Source organism: Dipodomys spectabilis, unplaced genomic scaffold (genome assembly GCF_019054845.1).
Source record: "Dipodomys spectabilis isolate Male_0828 unplaced genomic scaffold, ASM1905484v1 ptg000034l, whole genome shotgun sequence".
Lineage (NCBI taxonomy): Eukaryota > Metazoa > Chordata > Mammalia > Rodentia > Heteromyidae > Dipodomys > Dipodomys spectabilis.
The window spans coordinates 2,123,046-2,134,543 of record NW_024870711.1 but is presented as its reverse complement, the minus strand read 5'-3'; the positions used below and the strand labels follow the sequence as shown (position 1 = coordinate 2,134,543).

Sequence of the window (11,498 nt, the reverse complement as noted above, 5' to 3'; positions counted from 1 at the left end):
CCTGGCCGCCGCTGCCCGCCCCGGCTCCCGCCCTCGCGGACCCGCTCGGGGCCGCGGCCGCCCGGCCCTCGGCCTCGGCGCTCTGTCCGCCCGCCCGCCCGTCCGCCCGTCCGTCCGCCCGCCCGCCCGGCCGAGCCCCCCGCGCAGGGCCCGGGCCACGGCGGCGGCGGCGGCAGCGGCGCGCCCGGCCCCCTCCCCCGGCGCCGGCCAAGTGAGGCGGTGATGCGGGCGCTGGCGGCCGCGGCGGCGCCGGGAGCGGAGACACAGGCTCAAGATGGCAGATTCCGACTGAGGCTGAGGGGGCCGAGCTCGCGCGCCGCTCTCCCGGCTCCGTGGCCATGAATCGCGGACACCCCGGCTCCGATGGCCCCCGTCTACGAAGGTAAGGGGCGCGGGCCCCGCGACCCCGCTCGCCCGCCCGCCGGCCGCCGGCCCACCGGCCCGCCGCGGCCCCCGCAGCTTTGTTCTGCCCGCGCCCCTCGCCCCTCGCCCGCGGCCCCCTCCCTCCCCGGCCGCGCGGGCTCCGGACCCTCCCCGCGCCCCTGCCCCGCGCCCCCGCCCCGCCCCTCCCCGCGCCCTCGCCCCGCGCCCCCGCCCCGCGCCCGGGACGGGACCGGATCCCGCAGTCAGCCGGGCGGAGAAAGGTGGGGGTGCCGAGGGGGGTGTGTGCCCGTTCTGCCCAGAGAAAAGAAACCGGGGCGGAAGAAACCGGGGCGCGGGGGGGGGGGGGCTGGGAAAAGACGGATCGGCGGCCGTGCTCTTTATTTATTTGTGATCAATGAAGGTGATGCGGTTCAGCCCCCCCCCCCCCCCCGCACCTTAGGATTGTCTCCTTCTACTTCTCGGCCCTCTCCGGTCCCCTTCCCGTTCCTCTCCACTCCCACCCCGCACGCACGCCTTTATTCCTCGCCAGCCTCGGATTTGGGGAGGGGTGGGGGGTCTGTGGAAGCGGATTGTGTGGGGCCAGGCGGCGAGGGGGGTGGTGGAGATGAAAAGTCCATTTCAGACCCAGGCAGAACAATGAAATAGGCTAAAATCTCCCCGCATTTGCGGGTGGAGAGGGAGGCTGTAGTTTGGGCTTTCAGGCGGGGGCCGGGTGTGGAGACGTTTTTTTCTGGATCGGGCTTGGATAAGACCGTATGTGTGTGCACCTTCACCTGGCGAGGGGTGTATTTTTTTTTTCTCTCTCTCTCCTTTTTTCTTTTATTTTTTTTTTACGGTGCTGTCTTCAGGAAGAAAGAAAAAAGAAGGTAAGGCAGAAGCACACACTCTCCTCGTTTCTCTTCAGTCAGTTCCGTCAGCCTCCAGCCAGAAATCCAACCCGAATCAACTTAAGTTTTTACTCTTGGATGTGGTTTTGTGTGCTGTTTGTAGTACGAAAGGTTTTTCAACTAAAGTGTGTCCGATTTATTTTCAGTCATCTGATCGTGAAAATGTTTCCCGCATGAAATCATTGAAATAGCAGCCTTTACATACTTTTAGCGTGGCTCCAATCTGGCTTTCTTTCGGTTTTATTCAGATATTCTGTGGAAGAAATCGCAAATGAGAGGGGAAAAGGGTTTTCACGGATCCCATAGGAGGGCAAGAGCAGGCTGTAATCTTATAAACCTGGAGAACAGTTGTGGCCAGTGAGGGAGATTGCATTAATAGTTTTATCTCTGTTAGGAAGGCTGATTTAAAAAAAAAGAAAAGAAAAAGAAAAAACTTATCTGAAAAGAAAATCTGTTATTAGTTCCAGTGCTCCAAATGAATTAGGTTTCTGGATGGAATAAAGTTACCGGTCAGGCCTTGGATAACGAGGCTGTAAATAACCTATCGACTGTAAATATTTTTTTTTCAGACTCTCTTAGAAACAAAGGAGCTGTTTAGAAGGCAACAGAGAGATGTTATTCCAGGGGCTTTCCTCTTTGAGTCTGAAGAACACAAGGACCATTAACAGTTCCACCAAACAAAACAAAATTTCAGATCTCCCCACCACGCTGAATAGAGCATGTTGGTGGATATGTGGACACGCTCCCTGTCGGGCATTCATTGTTATCTGTATCTAGGGGAGGGGGCTGCAGTCAAAGCGCCCACTGTCTAGAGTGTTAAAATGAAACAGTTTTCTCTTTATTAAGTACCTCCTTGAGACTCCCTCTGCTGGACACTCAGTGAGCATTAGAGAAGGAACTTGGTATAGAATTCACAACTATAGTAAGTCGGCTTTCTCTGTTAAAGGAGCTGAATACCTGGGTTGGGGTATATTTTGATAACTTTGTACAAAGCCATCTTTGGACCTGCAGTGTTCTCCTGTTTGCTTTATGCTAAATGCAGATGGAATGTAGGCCGTCCCTTTGTGGCTAAGGCTTGGCACTCCTAGACTTATTACATTGTTTTGTTTTTGTTAGTGTGTTATACCAGATTAAGAGGTCTAGGTGTGTAAGGTATTGGGGCTTAAGAATAATCATGGATATCAAAGGTCTCTGCTCACAGATTCTATTTGCCCTATCCCAGCTCACCTTCCTGGTTACCCCTTCCAACTCTGGGCTGTCCTCAATCTTGTCTATGAACTCTATTGTTATTCTTGTACTCTGCAGCCTTTTATTCTATGGGAGCCTTTCTGTGCATCTTCTTTTCCTAATCCTCCTCCACACCCCTTCTCCACCAGCCCAGCAGCACTCAGCCAAAAGCTCAGGCTTGGCCTTCATGAGAGAGAGTCAGGCATGCTGTCAAGCACCCAGGTGACCTCCATAGGCAAGGATTATACTGCGAGGATCTACATTCACTCCCCACTCCCCATGGTGACAGCTTCCAAGACTCCAGTGACCTCCTTTTTACCTCCTTGGTGACATCCTCTGGATTCAGTGAACCTGCTTTGTACTTTATCCCAGTCAGAATTCAGGAGCTGTGTGTGTTAAATGCATAGGGATTTTCTTGTGGAATTCTCCAAGAAGAGGGATTTCTAATGGGTTTTATGCTTCTAAAAATTGAGTATGCTTCATCTCAGGAGAAGTCTAAATGATGCATTCCGGGCCTTTCGGCTGGAATTGCTCAAATGGAGTGTAACTGTGTCAGGTTGGAGTACGGGGTGAAGGCTGGAATGCATTAGGTGAGCATTCTGAATGGCCAGAGATTTAGATAGGAACACTGTTTTTGAAACAAGGCATATTTGATAATGTGAATTAATGGACAACAAAGTGTATGATCAGTCTTTCAGAGCTTGCTTTAAAGGTAGGTTTATAAATAGTGCATTTGTTTTTAGTGGCTGGATACTGATAAAGTTATACTTCTTTTGAAAAAGGTTTATTTTCTTTAGAAGATTAAATATTTGCCTCATGAGTGTATTTACTCCATCAACTTGCTTAGCAGTGCCTTTTCAATATGTAGTGCAAAGGCTGGCCACAGAGGTCTTATATAGCCATGGTTCTGAATTATAAGAACCTTCCAAATTAATTGTGTCTTACTATACCTGAGATGTGCCATGTTGATCAGTGTTGGCTTATATCAAGGAACACTTCAGTCTTTCAAAAACTGTCCTACTGAAGTCATCATCAGATGGACCTGAAGACACCTCTCTACTAAGATGCCTACCAAGAAATAAGATTCTGAATCATCTTCTCTTGGAAGAGAAGATGACACATGTTTTTAAAATATCTTCTCGTGTTTATATTTTATGTTTTTAAATGAGTAAGTAGAAATGATTATTTTCCTGCTCATCACATTAGAACAGTGAGTCAGAATTCATTAATTTAATCCTTGATTCTGGGTAAAATGATATGACCCCAGAATCAAAGAAAATGGAGTCTGAATCTAGCTGTATGGCTTTGGGTATATTACTTAACTTCTCAGATCTTTTTTGTAGCTTTATGGATTGTGCACGGATACTATTAGAAACTAGTATATTTAGTAATGTCCCTGGCTGTAGTAGACCTTTTTTCAGTATGTGTTAAATCCTCTGTCTTCTGAACTGCTTACAGGCAGGACAACCCCAGGGAAAGCATAACCTACAAATAGTTTAGAAAACCAATAATAGCAACATTTCAATGATTAATCTCTTGCTATTTTTTCTCTAGTTTAGGCACCCTCAACAATAAACCCCCTATAGCCACAGAAGAAAGCAGCTTTTTTTTTTTTTTCCTTTTTACCCTTCTGTGACCTTTCTAGAGTCTTTATTCCCATCTAGCATCTGTAGATCTCAGGTAGAAAATTTCTCTTCTGTAGTAGCACTTTTTTGTGCTACTTGAAAAATGTACAAACAGATACTGAAACAGAGTTTCAGGGCTTGCAGCTGTGCACCTGGGGAAAGTATCCCTAGTATGAAAGGCAAACCTTTGCTTTTAGCTGGGATCCATTCCTAAATAAGACTGTAGGCTGGGAGGGAAGGACCCCTCTCTTTCTCCCCCTCCACCTTGTTCCACAGGGCCTCCTTAGCTGGGAGACTCCTATCCAGCCTCCAGACATGGTGAGGGCCTGCCTCACCATGCAGGAGATAGAAGAGAGCTATAAACTACCAAGGAAAATTGGCAACTTTATGCAAGTTCCAGCTGTTCATGCCCTTTACATTCTGTTGTATGGTCCTTTGTTTTTCTCTTCCTTCCTCCAGTAGACCACCAATTTGAGGGATCTACCTTTGAGGTTTGCATGGATCAAGATGGTAGGCTATGTGAGCGTTTTTATTGTTGTCCAAATACATAATTTATCTGTGTTTTCTGGGCATCTTGTGATGATAGTTAAGGCTCTTGGGGTTGGTATTAAGCACAAGATTGAGAAAAATCGCAGCAGACGTTGAATAACCACTGATAGAGCATGTGAACTTGAAAGGCCTGCACTTGACATAGTTCCAGGCATACAGCAAGATCCCTGTTGAAGAAAGCAAAAGCCAGAAAATTAAGAACCTGGAAGATCTTTATTTTTCCTCTAAAAGAAGAACTTCTTTGCCTGTGGTTGATGGTGGTAATTATAATTTAGACAATGCTTTGTGCTGTGTGCTATTCAGATTCCCTATTCCCCCTACTCTGTGGGCTGAGGCACATCTTAGTGCAATTCAGTAAGGGACTGTTTATATAGAATCGTCCCTGTGCTAGGCCCCATGGCAAGTTCTAGTTTGGAGAAATGATAAAAGACTGTTTCTGTGTCTGAGGAGTGGTATGGGAAGTGAAAGTTAAGACATTTAAACTTGGTCTCTTGGAGGATGGTTCTGACCCCAGATGCAGCAGTTCCTACATGCTTATGTTTTCCTCAGGTATTAAGGAAGTCCTCATTTCTCTTGAAATACTTTCTTCATTTGAACTTTTTTTTTTTAAGTTACTTCTGAGTGTCAAAAATACCCATTACAGATTTCCTTAGAAATTTCTTAGACATTACCACCTCTCATTTGCAAGTTTCTGTCTTCATCTTTCCTTACTTAAATTTTGTATCTTTGTCAATGCAAATACATTTTTCTTTTGCACAAGCCGTCAGGTGGTTTTTGCATTTATAGTTACAGGCTCTGTTGCAAATGGGTTCTTATGTCCTTGTGTGGCTGTTGGAGAGCTGATTCCTGATCTTGCTGCCCATCTGACCTCTTGCCTTCCAGCTAGTTGTGGTGGTACTTACTGGTAGGACATAGGTGGAGTTTTATATAGAAGTATTTGGTGCTACTTCCCAGAAGCAGATCATTCTGGAAGTTGTGGATGGAGGAAAGTCTGCTTCTACACTTACCCCTGAGAAGATAGAATCCCAGATCTGGAGAAGACATCCAGAGAGACAGTGTCACCTGCCTGTACACACACACTCACTCACTCTACCTGCAGGAAGGTTAAGTTGCCAGACTGAAATCTTCAGTTCGCTTAAATTCTTTTTTCCAGGAAAGGGCACCAGGAACTCACTCAGTGACTGGTTCCTATAATCCACTAATGTGATTGTCGGAAGTGGCGCTGTAGCTCAAGTGGTAGAGCGCTCGCCTTGAGCTGAAGAGCTGAGGGACAGCGCCCAGGCCCAGAGTTCAAGCCCCACTACCGACCAAAATAAATAAATAAATAAAATAAAAAAAAATTAAAAAAAAATAAAAACTAATGTGATTGTCAAGAAGTTCCTGGGTCTAGCAGAAATCTCACTTGCTCCCATTTACTTGTTTTCTTTTACTCTTTTTCTCTAAAACCTTTTGTACACTTGGAAATAATTACTGGATCTCTAAAAAAGTATCTTCTTTCTCTCTTGTGAACTCTAATTTCTCGTAATTTAAAAATAAATTGATGATGATCAGATTTGAATAAAGTTCTTTAATAATGTTCTCATTAGTATGGTGGATACAAGAAGAGCAACTTCAGGGTTTCTAAATCCTTGGGAATCCCCAGAGGGCAAGAACAGTGTCTTATTCATCTTTGTATCCCCTATTCTGGCAGTATACCTAGTAGGTGCTTCATAAATAGTTATTGGATTGGCTTTCCTTTTCAATGTGTCATAATAATAACTTCCTTTATGACAATCCTGCATTGGTGACTCATATTTAGTTTGCACTCACCTGGGCCCAAGCCTTCATTTCTCTTATACTTGTCCTCATTCTTACTAAGGATAATACTACCCTGTACTTCTAACTCTTAAGAGTCTTTCTTAATCACCTCCTGCAGAGCTGCCAAACAGCAGAGGATGTCAAGTAGAAGAGATTTGACCTGCACCTGAATGAAGACTCTTGATAATTCAATGTAGTATTAGTTCATCCAGGTTTAGAAAGGATACTTTGTCAGATTCTTCAGAGATTCTGAGTCAGCAAAAGCTATACTTGTTTAACTGGGTCTTCTAAGTCAGTGAGCTATGTGTTTGGGAGAATGACAGGCTTGCGGTGTGTGGGAGGGGGGGTGCGGGGGGGGGGGGGGGAATCACTTCTTCTCTTTGGTCTAAAGCCAATGAAAAAGGCAAAAGATGTAAAGGACAGCCTCATTGCTACTGGTATATTTCATGATGATTTTGCTGTTAAAAAGCAAGCTAGGAAAATGGTCCCCCACCACCAGCAAAAACAGTAAACCTTTAAAACTGCTGAACAGTTTTGTAGTTTTATAGTCATTTATTTCTGAACGCAGCATTGAACAAGTTTGAGGTGATTTTGATGACGTTCTGTTGCCTGACTACTTTTGCCCTGGTGGGTTTTCATTAATTGAATGCCATCATGTTTAAGCAGAATTAAGATTGATTGGTTCTTCTGCATGCGCCAATACTGTAGCCATATATAAAAACTTTGTCACAAAAAGAATGCAGTCTAATATATGAATGAGCAAGGGCGTTCTCCCTCTGTGACCCCTAGGTAACTGTCCATGGGTAGTAAAAGACTGCTAGGGAGCTGTCTACAATGTTGGTGGAAAAGCATGCTCAGTCCACATACTTACAGGTTGCAACTTGATGAAAAAGGTTTGCTTGTGGATATTTATCATTTTCTCCCACACCAATATTTCCTTATTGATTCAACTTATGAATTGTTATTCAAATATAAAGTGACTTTTCCTAGGGTTTATCATAATAAAAGTGATCCATCAAGCTTCATGCCAGTTCTGTGTGGAACTTCTAGCTTCCCAGCATCCAAGAAGTACATTTTAAGAGTACTTGTGCCTGCAGGCCTCTTAAAAGTCACATGCTAAGGAGATTTAGAAAACACTGGCTTGTTGCTGGTTATGAAAGTGTGTGTGAGGTGGGTATTTTCCACTTGTTTCTTCAATAGAGGATTATGGAGTTCTGAGAAAAACTAGAATGTAAATTCTTGAAATTGTACAGAAAGGCCGCAACTTACACACTACCAAATTCTAGAGAACTATATCCTTCATCACAACTCATGCCAATATAAGATCAAGGACTTCGGGTGGAAAGCAGATTTCAAACTTTGTGCCAAGGAGGGAGTAAGAGAGTGAAAGGGCATGGGAGAAGGCAGCTCCGGGACCGTTTACGTCTTCATTGATGGCTCAGTGTGATTGCTGTTAGTCATTAAGTATGACCTGCACATCAGGAAAGAATTAATTGATATTCATTATGTTCTGCTTGCTGAGACTAGGAAGTATACTGTATTTCAGAAATGAAAATGGTTAAAATAAAGAAACACTTTCATTTGATTATGTCATTATGTCATTATGTGCTCCAAAAAGAATTTAAGACCCCGTAAAGGGTTAAGTTTCTGGTAGAAGGGGGAGTTAATTTATGTAGATCAGTTTTGTAGATCAGCTTATTTCCAAGGAAGTCGGATAAATGAAGCATTCCTGTATAAAGAGACAGCAGAAACAGTCAAAGCTCTTATGCTGGCTTAACAAGGTGAATAAGCAGAGTGTATAATGGAATTCATTTACAAAGTAATTTTTGCTTGGCAGCGTGGTAAGCACAAAATAGACCAGCAGATGAGAATGGTAAGTGTTTGGGATCAGTTGTTGAAAGGTTTAAAAGGGGTTCTAATTCAAGAGACATTTTATGGTGTGGAGAAGGGGACCAATATAATCAAAATGATACTTGAACAAGGTAATTCTTACTGGCCTGGACATAATAAAGGAAAGAGGCAGCTGGGGCAAGCCCTACTGGGAGGCTTGTAGTATAGTGGGAGGTGTCAGCATCCCAGAGCGGGGATGGGACCCGCTGTTGAGCTGTGGGAGAGGACCACAGAGAGCCCTTCCCAGCATGCCTGGCACAGAGGGTTCATAAATATTTCTTCCTTTTTGCTTTCTTCCGGAACCTCATGGCAGGGGTCTAGGATCAGGGAAGACATGGTTTTGGCAACAAATGGAATTTATTCTGTTCTTCTAAGCATCTATTCTCTGTAGGCTCCTCATATTGCATAGCATTTTCTTTGATCATAGCATAACCTGATGTGGTCATTATGCATTATTAGTGCTCAGCCTTTAAGAGAAGAGGACACTGAGGTAAAGAGCAATGAAGAAGAGGCAGATGTTGCAGAGGAAGTCTAGGTGAAGAGAGGATCTGGGATTCTTCTGTCCCCTGCTTCTGGCAGTGTGCAAGGTAGCTCCAGAACTGAGTAGAGTTGGGCTGGGCTACCCTAGCAGATACACTCCAGTGTTGTAGCTCCTAGGATGCCATTAGAGCCATTTCCTGTTGTCCCCAGACTTAAGGGGAAGCTATCGACTTCTGTCCTCTGGTACCATGCTCTGCAGTGCCACACATAGCCCATCCTGGAAGATGTTATTTCTCTTTCCTAAAAGCAAGGCCACAAGTGTCCTCACTCCATTGTTTAGTCTGTTGGGTAGTTGTTCCTCTTGTGTCTCTGAACAAGTTACTAACAACAACTGCATAGGAAAGGAACAAGTATAATGTGATGAATTTCACAGGGTCTCAAGGCACTTTTAAGTCATTAAGCAGTGTTTCTTAAAAAATACAGGGTTTGGTTTTTTTGAGGTCCAGTTTCGAGTTATTCTTTTCTTTTGACCTGACCACACTCAAAGGTCCACCCCTGCCTTTTAGCTTTGGCCTGCCATTCTGACCCCATGTAGGATCCTGGGAGTGCTGCTTCATCCCATGCTGGCCCTGGCCTGCCCTGGAAGCATTTCAGTGCTATTGAATAGCATTGGACAATGTCTGAGCCCAGGCTTTCCCAGGAATAAGCACAAACTAGGGGCCAAGCTTGCCTTGACATTTGTGGGTCCTTGGACAAGAGGACAGCACAAGTCCCCAGCCTACCAATCACTCCATCCTCTCTCTCCTCATGGTTTGCATGTCCAAACTGCAACCACCCAACTCCTTTTGGAAAGGGAGTACGTCCTGGATGCCTGACAGGCAGGTGCCCCCACAGGCCTTGGGTAGGGGCCTAGAAGCAGGCATGAGGCATTTTGGCATCCTTTTCTGAAGCCCTAGGGATGGAGGTAAGAGTAAATGGATGCTTAGTACACAAGAACAGACACCCCATGACCGACCTACCATCCCTCAGGCCAGGTATGGCCAAGGCCCTGGTGCCTTCCCTATAGGCAGTGCTAGTAAGGGGAAACCTTGCTTCAAATACTTGGGCAACAAAGTTGAAATGTTTCCTGTTGTACAAGTGATGGCTGGTGATTGCCTCACCTCAGGTTCTGTTTGCCATTTTCCCCTTCTCTCCTCCTCTTATACCTAGGTTCATAAAGGTAAGTGGTGAAACAAACCCATTTCCCATTGCAGGCCACGATAGCTCAGTAAGCCAGCATGTTCCTCCCACCGATGAAGCTTTTCAGAAAGCCCATAATCTGACAGCTGCTTGGCCTTGTGAGTTTTGGCCAGCAGCATTTGCGGCCTTCCCTCTTGTCTTGTCTGTCCTTGATGGCATTTTTCTCAATGCTTTGTCTGCTTCTTATTTGCCCACAATTGCCCCCTAATTCTCTTGGCATTGAGTAGCTAGGGCTGTGTATAAGCCTTGTTATTGTGGCAGGCATAAGAGTCTGAATGGATATCCACATGGAACTCTGGGGTGGGTTTGCGTAGGGGACTGTTTTGGAGAAGTTCTCTAACCTGGTGACCAGTCACCTGGAGGGTTTGTTAACATGTGTGGCTTCGTCCCCAGAATTTCTAACTTGTGTGAGCTGTGGTAGAACCCTGGTATTTGAATTTTTACTTGAAAGTCATTGTTTTGAAAAAATATATTCAATATGAAAACTCAGTATATATTTAAAATCAGACCATAGGGTTTTGATTTTGGTGGTACTGAGGAATGAACTCAGGGCTTCATATTTGTTAAGCCATTGCTCTACTGCTTAAGCCATCCTTCTAGTCCTTTTTGTTCTGGATATCTTGGGGATAGGATCTGACTTTCTTCCTGGGCCAGCCCAGTCCTTGATCTTCTTAGGTTATACTTCCTACACAGCTATGGTAACAGGCATACAATACCTCACCCAGCTTTTTCTGTTGAGATGGGATCTTAAGAGAAGGTCGAGATGGAACCAGGCTGACTTGGAACCTTGAGCCTCCTGGTCTTAGCCTCCTGTATAGCACACCCTATCACACCTAGCTAACCATAACTGTTTTGATGAAAGCTTTCCTTGGATACATGAGAACAAGAACTCTGGTGTTGACATCACTTGCATTTCTGCTGCCATTGTGGCTGTGACTTTTGGAGAAGTTCAGGGATATGCAGATTCAGCCTCACCTGTGTCTCTTGTCTGCCTTCCTACCTCCTTGGGCAGGTCAGCAAGCATTCAGCTATTTTCTCTTCATTTTCTAGAGCCAGCCAGTCTGTGGACCTGGCAGTTTGGCCCTGGGGCCCCGGAACAGAATGAGCAGATATCATTTTCATGGTAACATATTATTATTAGCTAGCACTTAAGAACTCTGTGATGTTCTCCGTTTACAGAAGAGGAAATTGAGGCTTAGTGATATTAAATAACGTATCCTAACCAATAATTGGTAGAGTCAGAGCTTGAACCTGAGTCCACCTGACGCCAGAGCCTGCTCTTGTCTTGACAGGCCAGCTGCCCTACTTCTTACAAATGAATTAAAGTGGTCCACACAGCATTCTAGGGCAGTCGTTCAACAAAATGGATCTGGTCCTCCTTAAGATGACTAAACTGGAGACTACCAGTGCTAGACTGTTA

At 45.1% G+C, this 11,498-nt stretch overlaps 1 protein-coding gene across 2 annotated transcripts in view; it reads left to right on the top strand.

Annotated features, from left to right (window-relative positions):
• Positions 1 to 224: 224 nt before the first annotated feature.
• Hipk2 (homeodomain interacting protein kinase 2) overlaps positions 225 to 11,498 on the top strand; it is a 185,078-nt gene continuing 173,804 nt past the window's right edge. For both annotated transcript variants that reach the window (XM_042677272.1, XM_042677271.1), the window contains exon 1: positions 225 to 382. In XM_042677272.1, the coding sequence (XP_042533206.1) occupies positions 364 to 382 (19 nt within the window). In that variant the 5' untranslated portion in view covers positions 225 to 363. The remainder of the gene's footprint in view (positions 383 to 11,498) is intronic.